The sequence below is a fragment of the Acipenser ruthenus genome, chromosome 5 (assembly GCF_902713425.1).
Source record: "Acipenser ruthenus chromosome 5, fAciRut3.2 maternal haplotype, whole genome shotgun sequence".
In the NCBI taxonomy this organism is placed as follows: Eukaryota; Metazoa; Chordata; class Actinopteri; order Acipenseriformes; family Acipenseridae; genus Acipenser; species Acipenser ruthenus.
The window spans coordinates 29354738-29375607 of NC_081193.1; the positions used below are offsets into that span (position 1 = coordinate 29354738).

The following is a 20870-nucleotide window of genomic DNA, read 5'->3' on the forward strand; positions in this document are numbered from 1 at the left end:
GTGTTATACTGTGCTAAAAGCATAGCAAAGTGTAGTAAAGCATAATGCAAGCATTATGAAATCATGTAAACTGCAAAAATGCACTGCAGATATACAATGAAAAACTTTTAAAATGATGACAGGACCTATTTTCCTCTAGCCACCTCTTTTTAATGTTAATTTAGTTATCTTTCCAAGGTTAAGTTTAAACATTGAAATAACATTTACGCATATTATGAAAGGTGAAAGAAAATGTGTTATTGTATATGGGTTTTAACAAAGATGTTTTTTAATGAGCAATATGTTTTTGTTCTACTACTTTGACTGCCATTAGGTAGTAATTGTGATACATTTGAGGTATTACTGCACTTTTGAGACGACTTGCTCAAAACAATTATTTGAAGCACTGACAACTCCATATTTAGTAAACTGAGTGGGGTGAAATGGGTAACAAATGATCCGTCTCCCAGCAATACAAACCACCTCCAAGATATGGGTCTATAGTTATCATTCAGGTGTATGTTATGTATGCTTAAGCACAACATTCTCATGTAGAGCCTTTGCACGCACACTTTTGACAAGTAATTTGTGTTAAATATATCTGAACCTTGCAAAATTAGTTCACACATGGGTATTTCTGTTTGAAGCTCACCTAAGAATGTTTAATCATGATGGCCCCCTTTTGACCTCATCCTATTGAAGGACACAGATATTGTAAAAGGGTTAGTCCCCTAGAGGGACTGTATGGGTGGACCCACATTTTTTAAATACTGTAAAATGTGATGACCCTCTGGAACCTAAAATAAAAAAATATATAACAGGTGAATTTTACATTTCAGGTACACCCACACCCAACCTTACAAGGGCTGATTATTTTAACACCTGCACTGTTTGGGAGAACAAGGGTGTAGTACATTGCCCAGTGGTACAGAAGGCAGGAGTCTTTGCGAATAAACTCTATTCTTCACATAAGGATAATAACATAAAAGCAAAACTACATCTAGCCAAGTGTGACGGGGTACACCCCCCGCCCCTGTGTGTATTTTGTATTATTATTATTGTTTTACTGTATGGTTTAGTGAATAAGGCATTGTGTTTTTACACATTATTTTACAGCATGGGTGGGGTTAAAATTCTCCATCCATGCTAAAACTCGTGCAGAATGTGACCGTCTCCAGACTGATTGATTTACTAATTTGGAGACGGTCACATGTATATAAACCTGCAGCTTTGGCTGATCGAGGTTTGTGTGTTCAGAGGCAGAATGGGAGGTGTGAGTAGAGAAAGAAACTGAGAGAAATAAGCAATATGCTATGCGTGCTGGGTATACATCAGCATGATACTTGTTTGTTTTATTCCATGTCTGTTTGTCTGTTTATTTTGGCCACTGTGCCGTTTTGTTTGTACAAGTGTTTTGTGTTTGTTTAAACCTTTTATTTATTATTATTAAATGTGCAGCAGCACATACATAATTCAGTGCTGTCTGAGTGTCAATTAAAGCCATCGTGTCACACCAAGTTGGTAGGAAATATAAAAGATATTCTATCAGTGAGAAGGCTCATTGAAATACAACATTTGTCATTCAGAAATATAATTTGAATATAGAATTTCGAGGTCAAAGACTTGAACAGCTTTATTTTACTTATCTTGTCGCAAGCCAAAAATAGCATATGACCTCTAACTTGACCTAATCGGATTTATTCCTTTATCCTCTGTTACTATATATATATATATATATATATATATATATATATATATATATATATATATATATATATATATATGTAGGTGAATTTCAGCTTTTTCACAAATAAGGGAACTCAATATCTCCCATTTTGTTTTCTACATTGCTGAATTCTTGTTAAAACAATTGCTTTTTTGCCAGTGTGCTGTACTGGCGCTAGAACATGTCATTAGCTGCTCAACACAATGTAGTCTGTTTCTACATTTTAAAAATACAGTATATTTTATAGTGTGCTGTGGTTTATCCTCTACAAAGTTGCCACAGTTACAGAGGGGGTATAAACTACAGTTGCACACCCCAAGTGATGATTTTTGAAAGCACCTCACAAATTTTGCTTCATCTTAACATGATACCACATATATCTGCTTCACAAATCTAATTGAAAATATTTAGCATTGCTCAAAAAGGCTCCTTAGAAATGTGAGTATATATTGTGGACATAGCGTATTGGTAAAGCAAATACTGTATTAAAGATATTTACAGTAGCACAGAGTGTCCTATGCTAATGTGAAGACGGTTAATGTTAAAAAATATCATCCAAAGTGAATAAATAATTATCTCATAAAAAAGATTTGGTGAAAACTTTAAATTGATTATATATATATATATATATATATATATATATATATATATATATATATATATATATATATATATATATATATATATATAAACAAACTACTTATAAAAAGTGATTCACATTTATTTCAAGAATATACAAATCTGTCCAAGATATGTTGCACATTTTTAGAAACTTTTTTTTTCACATCCTATTCTAGTAGCATTGCAAACGCTGTGACAGATAAATGACATATTCGCCCATAGATTACATGTAATTAAATATTTCTGTATTTCTCTGGGACTGGTTTTAGGTCGTTTCAGATTACAAATATCTTTCTTCTTTCACAGCAGGGTAGCACTGCATTCCTCTTTCGGTCGGGCAGGAAGTTTCGATACAGTTAAGTATTTGCGCCCGCTAGAGGTGGATGCATCACTGCTGTTAAGACTGGGATGGACTGGCAAAAACAACTGGGTTCTACACATTCCATCGGAATATACAGAGGTGCTGACGTTAAGCATTGAAATGCAAATATAAACAGTGGTTAACTTATACGCCGTCTTTGTTCCCGGAAAAGTGGGTCGCTTTTAAATTTCTTTCACTACAGTGGGCTTACCTGGTGTGTGTCTGTGACCGAATTGCAAGGTGCTAGTGAGGGAAAGAGTGAAGATACTCCGAGCATTTTGTATGAGCACATAACACAGACTGTGATGCTGAAACTTGACATTGTGCGCTGTGATACATGTGGACCTTTTTTTATTACTGGTCAGAAGTAAAGTTGAGATGAAGAATACATATTGTTTCCACTTTCGGGGTATTTAAACGATTACAAAAACTATATAACCCCTTTCAAGGAAAACACATATTCATATGTAACTTTGAAAAGGAATACATATTCAACAGGAATCATTAACAAGGAAACCCAAAGGATTACTTTAGTAAAATGAAAAATAAAAACGATGCAAATATCCAATGATGGAACACACTCGCTGAAGTGAAAGTTAAAACAAAAAGGAAGATAAAATACAATTTAAACAAAGTAATTTCCGGGAATGGAAAAAGACTGGCACTGAGGTGCCACCGAGAGGAAAACGTGAACGTTTTGTTCTCTGTTATTGCATATATTTTTTGAAAGCTGAACTAAAGTAAAAATGAAACCCTTAACACTTCTATATCGAACCATACTTGTACTTCTGTGGAACTGTTGGGGTTTGATGGATTGTGTTCATTGTGGTTTGGGGGACAACCATGTCCATTCCAGTTTTATTTACAGGAGGTTGCGCAACCATGAAAGACGAGAGATTCAGAGAGAAATTCTTTCAATTTTGGGCTTACCACATCGTCCCAGGCCGTTTTCCCCTGGCAAACAGGCTTCATCTGCACCACTTTTTATGTTGGACCTGTATAATGCCATGGCAAACGAGGAGGAAAACTGGGTTGTGGACAGCACCATGAAGGGGTCCCGCAGAAAGGCACAGGGAGGCTCGCGCAAAGGGTACCATGCCTTTCCAAACGGATTCTCTCGCGCAGCACAGTCGAACCGCACATCTCCCCTAACAACCCAAAGACCCCCACTGGCAAACACACACGATACCACATATCTGAATGATGCTGATATGGTTATGAGCTTTGTGAACTTAGGTATGTATGTTTTTGTTGTTATTTTTTAGTTGTGCATATACAATACGTTGTTATAGACTACTCCTATAATCGTCCTTCAGCTCAAATTACATCTCTCCAAAAATATTTTTATTTTTACTAACATGTGGGAATGTATTCCACAACAAAAAAAAGATATATACACGACACAACATTATTGAAAGCTAGCTCAGAATAGAATTAAGAGTAAGTTCAGAATAGATGCACTAAACGTAGACATATATGGATATAATTCCTCTCGTTTACATCTGCCTACTACAGTATCTAAGACATGTACGTGCCATGTGAACTATGCTTTTGTAAGGGCTAGTCCAGGTGCTTAGTTTTTCCAATACCTAACTGTGATGTGTTTCTATCTCATGTATTAGTTCCTATCCTGTAATTCTTCTTTACAGGTGTGTACACTTCACAGGTATATGTTAACTATCGGTGTTACTGGTATGTAAGCAGTATTTATAAATCTCACATTATTTTTGGAATGCAGTAAGCAGAATTTAATGGAAATATTATCTTGCACATTCTGCTATGTGATACATCTATGCTGTCCTCTAACTTAGGCTATGTACAGTAGGCCTATTATAACAGAAAGCCATAACCAAAGCTGGCAGTTTATGTGCTAGTATAGTTCCAGAATGCTTTCTGATTTAGCTGTTAGTGTTTCCTTCCTGTAACTATTTCTGTACAGTGGGATAACTTGGGCGATTTTCTGGTAAGGTTTCCACATGTTCGTTGTCATGAATTAAGAACCAGTGCTTCAATTCCAAATGGTGGTTTTGATTATTATTATTATTATTATTATTATTATTATATAACTTAACTACTATGACTACTACTACTACGACTACTACTACTAATAATAATAATTGTATTACCCAGCCCAACCCAAAACAGCAACAAAAATATGCAATGAGTTTTGGAGCCACAAAAAAAACAGTTTTAAATTGTTAATTCATTCTCCCATTTTAATTAAAGTCAATATGTAAGTCAAAAGATATTGATCGTAAAAGTTAAAGTTGGGTCTGTGAATTGCAATGGCAAATATGTTATTCATATTCCAATAGAATTATTTTGCAACTTGTGCACTCCGTAAATCGACAGATTTTATAAGTTGAAGGTTATGAATTTGCGACTACTTTTAGTTTATTCCAAATTTGTAATTAGATTATGTACTATCGTATACAGTAGTACCTACAAGTATGTAGCACTTACTATCCATCAAACCCCATGTAAATGTAAATATGGGGGTTCCAGTCACTTTCTTTTAAGAGGCTGATGGAAATGTACTGTTACCTATAATATGGGTGTCTGTTGGTAGAAATGTATTTACAGATATAATGTTTTTTGTGTCTACAGAATAAAGATAAACACGTCTAGAGAAAGGTAAAGGGGTGGAAAACACATAGCTGCCATTTGGAAAGAAATCAGTGAGACCTACATTATATATATATATATATATATATATATATATATATATATATATAATATATATATTCCCATTCTGACCACCTGTTGCATATAGAATCGTAACATATAAATAACGAAATTGTTGAATATTTAGGCTAGCCAATATTTAACTAAAGCCAAGCTAGTTAATATCAAACAAATGCATTTCAAAAGGACTAGTTACTGTGGTCCTTTCCTTCATGGGAACCGATTCGTTTCAGGGTTATCATTTTAGGTGTACGTATACCAGCTGAAATTGAAACAGCCAGATGCCAGCTACACTGCTGGTTAAAGAGAGGCACCCGAGGAACTTAGAAAGCCCTTACTGTTTCATTCCCTTATAATTACTTCCCGCACATTTCTATTTTCTTTCTTTTCTCTCTCCCCCTCGCCAACCTTGGCAGCAAAGGCGGGGTTTTAAGTCACTCAACTTTAAGCTGTAATACTATTTCATTTGCCTTCCAATTGGAACAGACCAGCTTTTGTAGGCTACCTCTGCAGGTGAAAGGAGGACCCTGAATATTTCTAATAGTGAGGTGACACCAGCCAGGAATAGGGAGGGTGAAACCAGTCAATTGCGTGTTAAGTTAGCCACTGAACACTTTATGATAATCTCTTTAAAGTTGTCATTGTGTCAAATGTATTGTATCAACTAAATTAAACCTTCAAAAGCTTGTAATCCTATGCAAACCTCATGTCCACAGATATTTATAGCAGAGCATCTATTTAAAAATTTAAATTATGACAGGGATAGATAACATGGGGGTTAACTAACACATCACCTCAGTAGCCCTGACTCTTGACCTGTCTTTTCTTGCTAATTCTTATCAGATGACCGTCTGACCTTCAGATAATTGTATTTAATCATTTCCTGTTGTAAAGGTTATAAACATGGTATACAGTGTTAAATCAATGATCAAAACTAAATTACATTTTTAATTCAAGAGGGACACAAATATGCATAGAGACATATTATGAAGCATTCAGGCAAAAAAAAGTGTGCATTCCAAGCATTTTTGAAATATTGATTACTTTTCAAATTTTAAATGTTTAAAAACAATGTACCAAGTTGCACTTTATATAAATCAACTTCTGTATGTATAGTATTAGTAGTATTGAAAGCCATCAGGTCAAAAGCATGTATTTTACTAGATGCTTGAAATATTTAAAATTCTATATGGAAATATTACATGTCATACATCTGGAACAATCACACAACATAAATTAGAAAACAATTCAGTATCATCAGCCAATCAGCTTCTAGCTATAGTGGGCATTAATACATAGTAGATCAAATTTAAAATCAATCCGTGCAAGTACCGGCTCTTTCATTTTGCTTGCAGTATTTTTAAGCTTAGTTCACCTCTATTGGACAGTAAATATTAAACAAAGATATAATTGGTCCAAATGTATTTTATTATCCACCAAAAGCAGCAAATCAATACTTTGGACCGACGAAAGCAACCAATATGTACCTGCAACTGTCGAGTTAGCCAATCACAACCTGTCAGCTCAAATGGAACTTTGCATCTTTCAACAACAACAAACCCAGACACGGACAGTTCAGTAATGTTGCTCCATTCAGATATCTGGCACTCTAATTATGTATGTGGTCTTTTTTGAACATTTTTGGGACAATTTTTTAAAACAGTGGAAGGATATCCGACAAATCACCACAGGTTCAAGATAAATGTAGGTTTTAAAGTTTTTTGTTTTTTTTGTTTTTTTTTTAAAGAAAATAATGAGAAAAATAGTTTTCTAATAGCTATAGTGCCCTCTTTATGAAGGCTCTACTATGTGACCTGGACTTCAGCTCGGGACGCATAGTCGCGGTCAACTGTCACACGGTAGAGCCTTCATTGACAGGCACTATCGCTTAAATAGAATTGGTTCTAAATCAATACTAAATACATGTACATTAATTACAATTTACTACTTAGGGTAGGCCTACCATAGGTTACTGGTATTGTGGATGTAGCCTTATCAATCATAATGTAGCAGTGGCTTCATTATACCTTATTTCAGTAATACAGAAAAAATATATAAATGACCTATTTTATATCCAGATCCACAGCATAGTACAATCCGTCCTACAATCGCACTTGTGGTATTTCCCCTCAACGTTTCATACAGTACAGATAAAGCAGACATTACTCATGTTACTCAAGTTTACATTGAGACGCTTTTGAACTAACCGCCTTTTATTTGGAAGAAGAGGCACATACTTGCAACTTTTTTTTTTAAAGCTTTAATATGTTCTACCGAAACAGTTAAAATGAAACGCAAGAAAGACCCAAAACATTTACATGACAAAATGGACTCCTTGAAATTAAATTTAATTTACCAGCTGGTACTAATTATCTCAAAGCTCAAAATTAGCAGAGGCAACATGGCCATCAGCCACTTTTAATTTGTATGTTACCTACATAATCCCTCCTCCTGTTCTCAGAGAAACATATGCTTGTTGAAAATAAAATTATGACAACACCCTTTGGAAAAACCCTTTTAAGCAAAGATGCACTGGCAGGTTAAAAGTTCCTTCAAAGTGCCATATGTTAACCTGAAGTACCTTTAAGTGCACAATACAAAATCAGAACCATTGGAACTGTGTACTTATGATTCATGGTACTGTAAGTCTATAACAATTCTGTTACCATTATTCTTTGGTTCATAAATGAAATGTTAACTAAAATGTTGATTGTGGTATTTGGCATTTTACCAACTGAAACTTGTGCTAAATTCAATATTGCACTGTAGCTATGGTAAAATGTCAAATGTTAAAAAAATAAACTTGGACACTTACAGTACAATTATGAAAATACATTGGAACTTTTAGGAGTTGAATGTTAAGTCAGGAGCACCAAGTGCAGGTCTAGTCTTAACTTAAATATAGAATACTTGTCATGAAGTATACACAAACAGTATTCTTATGTTGAGTACATGCTCTACACCTTAACCCCCCAAAATAATGAAACATTATAAAATTATAAAAAGTAATTATACCTCTTTATAAAAAATAAATTGTGGGACAAACTAATGTATCAAAGGGTTGATACTAATGGGGTTTCTGTTTCTTAAAAGTAACATTAGAGTGATTTCCAGAAGCCTCTGACCTTTCAGTGTCTTGTAACTGAGGCATCTACATTAATCTGTTGCTTATCTGTCACCCAGCATGTTGGATATTTTCAGCCTCTGCTTCCAATTACCAGTCATTACAGGCTATACTGAGCAATGTCAGTAAAACACTCATGCAACCTTTGACCTTGTGTTAAGTAACCACAGGCTTTCACTAAAGATACTATAACTTTGCAGTGCCCAGAATAAACACTATGCATTCAGTGCATTACTGCTTTGAAAATAAAAGCTGCTGTACCCCACCCGAAACCTGCCTGCTGTTATTTTTCTGAACAAAATATGTGCAGCTGCTAAAGGTTAAAATCATATACAAGCTTTGTTCAGCTCAGGAAGCTACATTTGTGCACCTGCCAAATGATAGCATGCCTCTATCAGATTGTGACTGAAACTGACTTACAACAGGTAGATTCAGCTTTTTATATATAGTATACAGAACCTCAGTATACAGTATGACATATTTTGTATTTAAATACATAATATATAATCATCATCATTAAATTCTAAGAAGAAGAAAAAATAAAGCACTTTTTTGCAGATTTGAATTTGAATTTATGGCAATTGTACTGTACTATGCATTTATTACTAAAACTATATTTGCCACAAAAAGCAAATGCTTAAGAAAAAAAGGTAGACTGAAATAATGGAACATATTTAATAATATATATATAAAAAAAATGAAGTCTGTTTTTATACATAAAATGAAGTTTGATATCCATAAAACTGTTTAATAAACACTAGGAACGTTTTTTGAATATCAAAATATTTTGTTTATAAAAAACAGACTTTGGAAAAAGTTAAATCTGTGTGAATAGGGACCATTGAAACCGTTCTATTTATTTTTAAATACAAATGCATGTGTTTCAAAAATGTGCAAACATGGTTGTTGACGAGTTTAAGATGTCCTTTGGAAGAATTCATATATATTTCCAATGAATTAGAAAGCCAGGGAAAGTGTCTTTAATAGACAATGGCCTGTTTTTCTTCATTGACAGCCCATTTATCACCAAATGAGACAATAAAAATGCACGCGCTTGGCCTGTCTATGAGTTGCTACCTATAGTCAATTGGCTTCTTTTATGAAAGAGAAAGTATTTGTTTTTGTAATGAAAGTGTTTATATTTGAGTCTAAGAAGGTTCTGATAAACTGCCTAATTTTGCGATTTTTTTTTTGGACAGTCCTATTAAAAACGAGGTTATAAACTGATGAGGAAAAGTTTAAAAGACATCTTAATAGCATATTTGGCATGTCAGTATTTACACTGTATACTGTAAGTAAGAATGGTTATGCATGTACAATGTAACTCCAATATATGTTATTTTCCCTTTTCTTTTAGTTGAAAAAGACAAGGATTTCTCCTATCAGAGAAGGTATTACAAGGAGTTTCGGTTTGATCTCACTCAAATCCCTGATGGAGAAACAGTGACGGCTGCAGAGTTTAGGATTTATAAAGAACACAGTCACGCTCGATATGAGAACAAAACATTGAAGATTAGCATATATCAAGTCATCAATGAATATCAAAATAGGTAAGTACCAAAGTATCAACACATGGTGTTGAAAGAGTGAAAAAAACAAAGGTTGCTTTTCTAATTCAATTGCATTATAAAGTCATACAACTTGCAACAAACTACTCAGAACAGTGAATTACAAGTTCTTTGAACCTGCAGGTCTCTTGCTAGTGTTATACTAATTAAGCTATTCCTGTCAGCAAAGTTGCCTTTGCATACATAAAAAATACATATGATCCATAACTATTAAATTCTCAAAAGTGTTACATTTAGAAACACTAAAAGAAACTAATAAACGTTTTGACTAAAAGTCTTTCTCAATGTCTTCAATTTAATAAGTTTCTTTAAAGTATTTCTGCAACAAAAAAAAGCATAGACAATGAATGACTTCAATTGTAGATTTTAACTCCATTTGTTTGTATGTTTGTATTAAAGAAAATAACAACAGTAGGTGTTTCAAATGTGTGTGTGCTACAGTATCTTAATAACACATCTTTTTATGGCACCGATTTTGAATGTCTGTCTGTCTATCTGTCTATCTGTCACACTGATAACTAACATGAAATTTTACGGAGCTTCTCCAAACTTTTTCTTGTTGGGGCATATTCATATATTCACATTGACCACCATGTTAAGTTACCATATGATGATGTGGTAAAGCTTTAAGTAAATAGTTTCTTACAGTTCTGTAATATTAGGTCTCTTAAATTAGCATGGTGGTAAATGATTTGTGAATATGGCCTGTTGTCTTCTGTACTGTATACCTGTTGGATGACATTAGGGTGTAATCAATACAACTGTCAATACAAATAGATGTCAATAGATTAATTAACCATGTACCTGGAGTGCAGGATGCGCCCTATAGCTTGGAGATTGCCGGTTCGAATCCAAGCTATGCCACTGCTGACCATGGATAGGAGTTCCCAGAGGGCACCGCACAATTGGCCTGGCGCTGCCCTGGCAGGGTAGGGGCTAGGTCAGCCGTGGAGTCCTTGGCTCACCACACACCAGTGACCCCTGTGGCTTGCCAGGCACCTGTACGCAATTCAGAACTGTGTGGTCCTCTGATGCTGTAAGTTCCGAATATGGCTGTACAGCGGGCTTGCAGAGTGAAAAAAAACAGACGGCTGACAGCACTCTTTATGGAGGACGTGAGTGCTAGTCTTCGTCACTCCCAAGTTAGTTTGGGGGTTGCAGCGGTGAGCCAGGTTAAATATTAATTGGACATTCAAAAAAACTGGGAGAAAATTGGAAAATTAATACAAATAACTGTTAAAAAAAAGAAAAAACAATGTATCTAGTCAGAGATTCTGAGGACCCACCGTATCAAATTCGGTTCCATTTGTATTTTTTAAAAGCAGTGTAATTATTTTGTTTTGTTTAATAATAATGATTGATACACTTGAATTGGTTAAACAGCATGCTGTGTTAAACAATGGCCAAGAAATGAAAAAAATATATGTTGAAAGTGCTGATGGTTTTCACCTGCTTCTAAACGGGACTCTAGCATTGTGCTTAGCACGGTAGTTTATCACTCAATGGTTTAATGGGTCTCAGGTTCTCTTAGCAAAAATAATCTCTCATACCCTTTTCTAAGGAGGAGAAGAACTATGAGTCTCAAGTTTCCTTTTATCTTTATGGTTTATATAGATACACAGGTTGACAGAATGAGTGGGGTTTCCCAAAGAAGAGGAGGGAACCTTACACTTTTGTTGAGTTCTTGCTGCACATGATGATTTTGTATTTCGCTTATTGTTTACCATGAGATGTAGGGAAACACAAGCATCTCAAATGGAATTTAAAAACAACTTATGAGCCTGTTATTAGCCTGTCACTGGGTAATGTACATTCCAATATAATTGAACATGCCCCTAAATGATAAAAAAAAATACTTAGACCATTTATTTTGACCTATATATTTTGATGCATTAGTTCAGTATACATTTCTCAATCTTTGAAAATAATACAACCACATTGAAATAATAGTTACTATTATTATTTGTTTATTTAGCAGACACCTTTATCCAAGGCGACTTACAGAGACTAGGGTGTGTGAACTATGCATCAGCTGCAGAGTCACTTGTTTATTATGGTATGGGATTGTTTTTTTGAAAGCACCATGGGTGGTTAAGAGGTCTGTAAAAGACTGAGCCAGAATATGAACTGGAAAATGCTCTTATACTATAGAAAGGCTCTGCGGTTAACCGATTTTTTCGGTTCGGTTGAAATCTTTGAAAAAAAAAAATGAAACCGATGAAAATATGTTTAAAAAAGATAAGCGCCAATTACGGAAATACACGTAACTTAAAAAGACATTTACAAGCCAAACACAAAACAGAATTTGAAACCCTGTTTAACGAAGAAAAGCGAAAGGTTGAAGTCGAAGAAGACGTGCCACAGACCACCCCACAGGTAACTATCATACAACTCCAGATCTAGACCTAAAAATATACTGAATGAATACCAATCGCAATAAGGACAATATTAATAACATTTGCTGAGCGTATTATTGCTATATCTAATTGTTGCAGTGCATTATAAATGATGCACTGACTGAATGAACAGCTGATCAGTTTTTTCTGGTGTGATCGGAAGAGGAAATGAAAGCACATTTTATTTTAATTCGCTGTAGAAAAACTGACGTATTTATGACTGCCCTATTCATTTCAGGGTGCCGGAGGTTACACACATATTACTCAGGCACCGTAAAATCCACCTACCTGGTTCATGACTTGTTTAAAAGTACAGACTCGGGACTTTCCAATGACGTATTCAGTGTGTGTATGCGGTACGCTGTCCTTACAAAGGTACCACCAAATCTTCCTGTCAGGACATTGCACTCGGATTGGTTATAATATTATTGTTAATAAAACAATGAATAATCCTCTCCCAACACCGAAACCCTAAACCTAAGGTCAGTATCCTATACTGCAGCCATTACACATCTAAAGTAGTTCATGTTTGGCAGTGAATAAGCGTTTTTGTAACTTTGAAAAAAGTGGCCAGAGGTGGTGACTTCCTCAGTTGTCCTGACAAGAACATTTCATGGTACCTTTGTAGGCACTGCGTATGCGGTACTCCTAGCCGGAACTACGATCACCTGAAGTTAAACCTCTCATCATGTGACAGAGTTCATGGCTTAGGTTTCGGTTTGAGTCGACTGCATGTAGCAGCTAGACTGAAAGGGGCGGTATCGTTGAAAAGCTTAGAATCTCAGCTTTCCAGCAATAATATTGTACATTATTATAGTTTTTTTTTTTTCTTTTTTTTTAAATGATTAGCAGGAAACGAGTTTCCAATTGTTTATTTGCAATACATTTAGATTTATTTTAAACCTATTGTAACTTTTACCTTTTGTGAGTTTAAATGTTCATGTTGAACAGTGACAAATATGTCAAATTGTTGCCCAAAACAGTGACATTTTTTATTTTAAACATTTATGTCAGTCATTGAAGGATATGTTTATTGTATTTTGTTAGTGTCTGCGACTGATTTGTTCTAAGTTTTTTTATAATTCATTTTATTTCAAATATTTGTATATGATCAAAACTTACAGTTGCACTTGATTATTTTCATTAAAAACATTAAGATAAATATAACCTCTTTGTTGTCTCGTTAAACCGAAAACCGAACCGACAGCCGAGCTTTTAAAAGTGAAACCGAACCGTACCGAAACCAAACTAAAATTTCCATAACCACACAGCCCTAACTATAAGAGTATAATTAACAGTACAGTTTATAAATAATATCAGAATATACACATTCACCATTCCATTAAATATGGAAGAAGTTATAAAAATATTCCAAGAATGTTTTTTCTTTGTCTTTACCCTTTTTAGGTGTGTTTGATGGCCAGCGACAAATGTATATATAAAAAAATTTACATACATCCATATATATTATTTTTTTAATCAGGCAAATGTTTTAATTAGGTCAGAATACTTAAATTAGTTCAGTGCCTACAATGACATTTGCAATCAAAAGTCACACTTATAACTGGAACTTACTTTAAATGGAATATAGGAAAAATGGGCTTTGTTTTAATTGTGTAATTGCTAGTTCTACTAATAGTGAAAAAAGCTTTTCAATTAAGAGGGGGGTGGGTGTTGCTGACCCATGAGTTTCAGTCAGCTTTTAAAGCAATTCATGATATATTACTCCTGCTATCCTCTTCCAAGAGAGAACGTTGCAAGTGCCTTTTCTACTAGTGAATTTGCTTTATGCAATTTAGAATTGTTGGGAATGCAGTATAAAACCTGCTGATAAGGGGGAATCACCTTAACTAATGAGATGGTTGTAATTGTACATGCCTGTGTCTGTGAAGTAAGGGAGTCTTAAGCATCTAATGCAAAAGCACCTCTCAGATTGATTTTAGCTTACAGATTAATCAATTTGACTGAAAGGGAATGGATACAATCTACTTTACGCCCGTTCAATGGATACCACTATCTTTTAAACTGTTTTCAGAACCATTCATATAAAAGTGTATTCCTTCATGCAAGGTCCAGGAAAGTTACAAAGCCGACACATCATTAAGATTCTATAGAACACATGTGGCCTTTCCCATTGTCTGAGATGTGGCTTAACTGTGATGGAAAATTTATGTTAGTATGCTGTCGAGATATATACATTTGGTGCCAGTGTAAATGTAAATGTGTAACACCAAGAAAAGCAGTCAAATCCCACATTATGTTTGTTTTGTTCTTTTTTTCTTCTAACAATAAATTCAGAGAACATTACAGCTAACAATCCATAAGTAGCTTATGTGGAAATAATTTATTTTAGAAGGTGACTCTCAAGGGCAGAAAGCTGTTGATCACTTAACTATATTGGACTCTGTTAGGAATACATTTGAAATTTAAGACCCCAGAGGGTTGCATTTGTTAGCCAGTGGTACCTTGTTTATGTAATTAGTGCCTGAATAGTAGGTCAGGGCCTCTTGAATTATAAGATTGTTTCCATGTTAGTTACACTCAGGTGAAGTCAATGTTTTCTCAGTGTGTGGTCCTTCATCTCTTTGGACCATAACTGAAGGGAATTAAAAAGGAAATTACTATAATGTAAATTATACTGTCATTATAACAGCACTTTTTTTTCCTGTGTGCTTTCCCCCCTTAATATCAGTTAGCATTTAACTGATGCTTTGCTAAGGTCCTACTTGTGCAAAACAAATTGAAGTGCCAGATACATTTCATCATCTCATATCTACGGTGCAGGTTGTGCCCACTTGGTGAAAACACTTTGGGTTGTATTCTGATCACAGCGCAAATGCAAGTGCAAGTGCGAACAGTGCTTGCCCCCAATTCTGTGCTGCATAAATGGAGTGAAGACTTAAAAAGAAGAAAAAAAAACCCCACTGCGCTGAAGTATTCTGAAGACATGTCTTGCGCCATTATAGAGCGCCTGCTCTATTGCCACAGGTTAAATTTCAGAGCGTGGTATCATTAACATATTTGCCGAAGTGATTATGATGACAGTGCAAAGGGGTCCCAAATACACAACTGAGCACTGTGTTAAGACCCACTGAAACCAGGTTTATTTAGTGGCACAATCAGGAACTTTAACAATTGAACATATTATAAAAAGCAAAGTAGTCCTACGTAGCAACTGCGTGCATTTGGACTGACACAGAAAAATAGCACGCTTTCATTGAATAGCACGCTTTCATTCTTTTGACTCGATACTAATAAAATGAATTCCTGGATGGGACAAATGAAACAACATGACAATGAAAGTTCTGCGTATATTGCCTTTATTAAAGAATGCCAGGTGCCCTTGAGGGTAACCCATCTGTTTAACTTGGCAAAATGTTGCCTTACACTTCCAACCAATTCAGTGGATACAGAATGTGCAGTCTCAATGTATGGGCAAGTCTTCATAACACAGACAGAGAATGTCGGCATGAACTGCTGGGGGATGTTGCATGCTTGCCTTTAAAGGACAGCACTCTGTTTTAGTAAGGACGCAAGTACCACTATTTTTAGCCTTTTATAGTGCTCTGAAATATTATCTATTTAGGTTTATTTAATGTTTAAACAGGTCCGCAAAATCCTAATTTTATTCCATTACCTACCCGGAAAAAATATGTAAATTCTCCACGATTTAAGTAGACCCCTAATAATCATGGATGATATGCTTGCTATTACTATAATTTCATCCATTGAGAGGAAGGGTATATCAGGTATGTAATATTATTTTCCTTAATGCATTACAAAAGAAAGTACATTTATTGAAACAAAATGTATGGTACATATAGAAAATATTTTATGAATTTTAGTACAGCGTGTGAACCTAGTCAGCACATACCAGACAGACCACTGGGAGAGAATACATAAACCACACATTAAGACACAGAACCAAAAAAAAAGTGGGAAGCACACATAAAAAGCAATAATGTAGGGCACAGCTAATAGCCAGGACCAGAAGTAGTGGACGAAATGTTATGTTACCAGATATTAATATAGCTGTCTCCTGTGTCGTGAAGCATGGTTTAAGTATTCTCTCGGTGAGTGAACTACCACTTGTTGTTCTAACTTGCGCTGGTTGTTCTTGCTCTGTGCTACTGCCATGCAACATGGTCACCACTTCTACATACAAAACGGAGCCTTGCAGTGATGCAAGCGCATTCTGTCTCTTAAAGGAATTGTTTCCTGGCCCTGATTGGATAGCAGATTCCCCAACCGGCTAAACGCGCTTGCTCTGGGTTTTTAATTTCATCAGAATCACATGTTTGGAAAAGCCACTCCCTGCGGGGCAGACACGATTGACTTTAACCACTGCGTTTGCGATTGATCTCATTTAATCAAAATAGGACCCTTTGTTGCAAACTATTATCGTTGAAACAACATGCTCACAGTATTTAGGTTATTGTGCATATGATACCCAATCAGTCACCAGCTTTCTCCTGGGACATATGGAACAGAGTTACATGTCTGGGATACAGATGCTGTGACAATCACATCCCTCTAAAATCAACTAATGAAATAAGTAATGAATATTGCTTTAGTCCTAATAATCTCTCATTTTGTAGTATTAGTGATCCAAAAGCAAACATTAAAAAAAGATCCCAGAGTATCTTTATAGATTAGATAAAAAAGGGCAGCAGGCAATGATGCTAATTAAACTATGCTTTTGCATGAGTACCACAGATATTTTCTCAAACAGCTTTGACTGTTTTGGTATCCAGGTCACACAATGTCAGCATTGCTTTGACATGTTTATACCACAGAGTAGATGCAGATAAACAACTTTGCTTTGCAATCCCTTCATATATACTGTATGTAATTTATATGCCTACTGCTTCTGAAAGCCTTTAAGTCACTCCTCTTTTTTTTCACGAATCAGTACAAATTTGTGTGTATTTTAGGATATGTATGTTTACTATGGGAGAACAGACACATTTTAGCATATTTTTTGTTTATACAATGTGTGTTGGATGTCTCTTATTATTCAATTTTGTCTGCTCAGTCTGTGTGAAATGATTTATGTTTAAAATTCACACTTTACATGTTATAGTAGTTTCTGAGTACAGTTTAGTTTTTGTGATTTATTTATATTTAGTTAATATGTTGTGAGTAGGGTGTCTCTTATAATAAGAGATGGAATTTCACACAGTTTAAAGAGTAAGTAGCGGGGTTTCGGTACAAATATAGCATTACACGTGTACCTGCAATTTTTCTTTTCATTGTTAACATTGTGACAACTTTTTACACTTTAACTTTAAAGTCTGTTTCAAAGCTCTTTTCAAAATGTCTGCTCTAGTGCACTGATAGTGTAAGGATTGCCCACATTGTCAAACAGGTAACACAACAATAATGATCTATGATGTGGTATGGAACAGAAAAGCCAGAGCACTTGTTATTATGTTTTTTTTTAATCGCTCTTCCTGCAGTGATATAGAGCAGTGGTAATGTTGTAGCGGTAATGTTCAGCACTGTAATGTCCGTCGCTGTGATGTCGGTGCGGTTTTGGACTTGCTGTTATGTCATGTAACTGAATAAACGGGTACCCGAATTTGTATGTAAATAACTAATTGTAACTTGCTTTGGAAAAAAGTGTCAGTCAAATAAATACATTATTATTTTTATTATAAGAGATGAGAGCACCATAGTGCTGACAAAAAACCAGCCCAAACCAACCTTTATTTCCTATACCTTACGATAAATACTTTATTCATAAAACCGCCCGGAACACCCGGTTCTGAAGTTCCATTTGGGATGAAAATGATGCACGTAAAAACTAAGTGAGTATAACATAATACTACTGAAAAAACATACCCAAATGACCTTTAAATACCTTTATTGATCAAACAGTATTAGAAGCACATTTCAACATTTTGACACAATGTTACAAGATTAATCACAGTTGTAATTAAACATAAGTTACTAAAATTGTAAATAAATGTAGTTACAATGTACATTTTTCTGTAGGTTCTTTCTGGCTTTAACAAAGCTGGGAGGTTACGTTGTAACAGTTAATCTTGATGAACCTTGTAACATTGTGTCAAAAAGTTTAATTGAATTCAAATTCTGGTACCTATTTATACAGATGATTTTTTACTGAAGCCAAAAACATATCCCCCCCAACAGCATTTTTTAATTGTTTCTACATTACCTTTGCTGACCCCAAGCATATTCATCTGTATTTAATTTTTATATATATATATATATATATATATATATATATATATATATATATATATTTCTACATCAATTAATTAAAGTAATATATATGTATTTATATTTTTTCAATTGATTTATGTTTGTTTAGTAATATATATATATGTATGCTAAGAAAAGGGGGCGTCATAAAACTTTTGCGCACCACTGATTTAGAGGACAGTTCTTAAACCCCATTGCACTAGAGTGGACATTTTGAAAACAGACTTTAAAGTGCTAAGTGTAAAAAGATGTCAGGATAACAACGGAAAGAAAAATTATAACTACGTTATTTAAACAGTTGTAGGAACATGTGGGGAAGTATAGCGCTATATTTTTCAGAACCCCACTTCTTATTCTTTAAGCAGACTGCAGAAGAGGACATCTCTATACAAGAAGAGACACCCTACACACTCTTCATCCTGATTTGGGTTTATTTTATCATAATGTTTTGAGCATCCATGACTAGCATACACTCAATGGAAGGATGTGTAGTAATACAAAAAAGGGAAAATTATTTTTACATACAGATGCCAACCAGAAGACATTAATAAAGACTTCTAGAAGAAACATACACGAGGAATGTGGAACAATTTTACTTCTTTAGAATGAATGCAAATGTTTTAATCATTTAATGTGACTTTTTTGTTTTTGTTTTAGTGTTTCTTGTGTGATTTGGGGTATTTGGGGTATTTCCCTTTTCTTATTATGTTGTGGCAAACTTAGAATAAGGATTGTTTGGTAATTGTGTTTAGAAGGATGGATCACAACATGAATAAATCATGAGTGATTACATTTTTTGAAAATCCATTTCCAATGTATGATATGTCTTATGAATACACGGTAAATAGGAATATATTTATGTGTGTTGGTATTTTATTTTCAGAGATTCAGGCATTTTCTTGTTAGACTCAAAGAAGATAAACGCCTCTGATGGTGGCTGGCTGGTTTTTGACATAACTGCTACAAGCAACCACTGGGTGCTAAGCCCCCAACAAAACATGGGCCTTCAACTTTGTATTGAAACTTCGGAAGGTAAGAAAAGAATAAAAAGTAGCCAAATGCATGACTTGTGTCCTGCCAGAATCTAGTTAAGTATTATTTTGGCTCTTTGTTGCTGTTGTTGCTGGGAAAACAGGAAATCAATAGTTGTAAATCTTTATTTTTTCAAGCAGCACCATTAACACAGATTTTATTGTCACCTCAGGCTCGGATAGTGGTTTGGATGGGATTCTTTCTTTAAAAACATGGGTATGCTTTGCTAGTGAAAGGGCTGTACATTCTACATCTTTAGAATTTTGCCTTTTCATCAAAAGAGTACGGTACGGTTTGGGATTCAAATCCATCCCAGAATGGGGCAGGTTTCCAGGCCTCAACAGTGCACAGCAAGAGGTCACCATAAGAATAAAATCCTGGCAGTTTCAGCAGATTCTTTATTGGCAACCCAATGACTGGCTGTGGATCAGGTATTGGCAATGGCATGGCTTGGTCTCAGGGAGCCTTAAGCTACTCCAACCACACTTCTCCCAGCACGGGTGGAGGGAGTCACTTTAGGAATGGAAAATAAATCTCATGAAAAGGACTGGGGGATTATAGAGGGATTTAAAGAAAAAAAAAATCTGTATGTCTTTCTGCCTAGTTCCACAGCACCCATTACTTCTCTTCTTACCTGTGAGTTCTGCTTTTGAAAACCTTAGTATGAAATGGTTCTGAATAAAGACATTATCCACTTCAGACTTTGCATATGATGAATTCAAAAGCTTATTTCACTTTAATTGGTCTTTCTTTGGGGAGAAATTGAAAAGTGATGTCATATTGCAGCTAATAGACTCTTAAATGTAAAATAAATGTTTTTACATCAAGCTTGAAATATCTGATTGTAATTTTTAAGTAGAGGAAAATTACTTTTCGTAAATCCAGTGTTTTTGCCATATTTCTCTTTCTATGAAAAGACAAGTTACATTGCGATAATTATAATACATTTTGTCATTTCACTAAACATTTCTAATTACTGAATGAGTTCAATATGGCCTGTGCTTTTACTGTATAAATGTTAACACACTTCTGTATGTTGGAGCTCTACTGCATGTCACTGAATACATCTTAAGCCAATTTAGAGTGAAACACCTGAATAAACATGTTGTAAAAGTGTTTATATATTGAAGTGGGTCAGTTCAACGCATGG

General features: G+C 34.8%; 1 protein-coding gene across 1 annotated transcript in view; it reads left to right on the forward strand.

Annotated features, from left to right (window-relative positions):
- Positions 1 to 2670: 2670 nt before the first annotated feature.
- Positions 2671 to 20870, forward strand: part of LOC117402601 (bone morphogenetic protein 5-like) — a 36252-nt gene continuing 18052 nt past the window's right edge. The window contains exons 1-3 of the mRNA XM_034003923.3: positions 2671 to 3923; positions 9854 to 10046; positions 19572 to 19720. Coding sequence (XP_033859814.1) covers positions 3434 to 3923; positions 9854 to 10046; positions 19572 to 19720 — 832 coding nt within the window. The 5' untranslated portion in view covers positions 2671 to 3433. The remainder of the gene's footprint in view (positions 3924 to 9853; positions 10047 to 19571; positions 19721 to 20870) is intronic.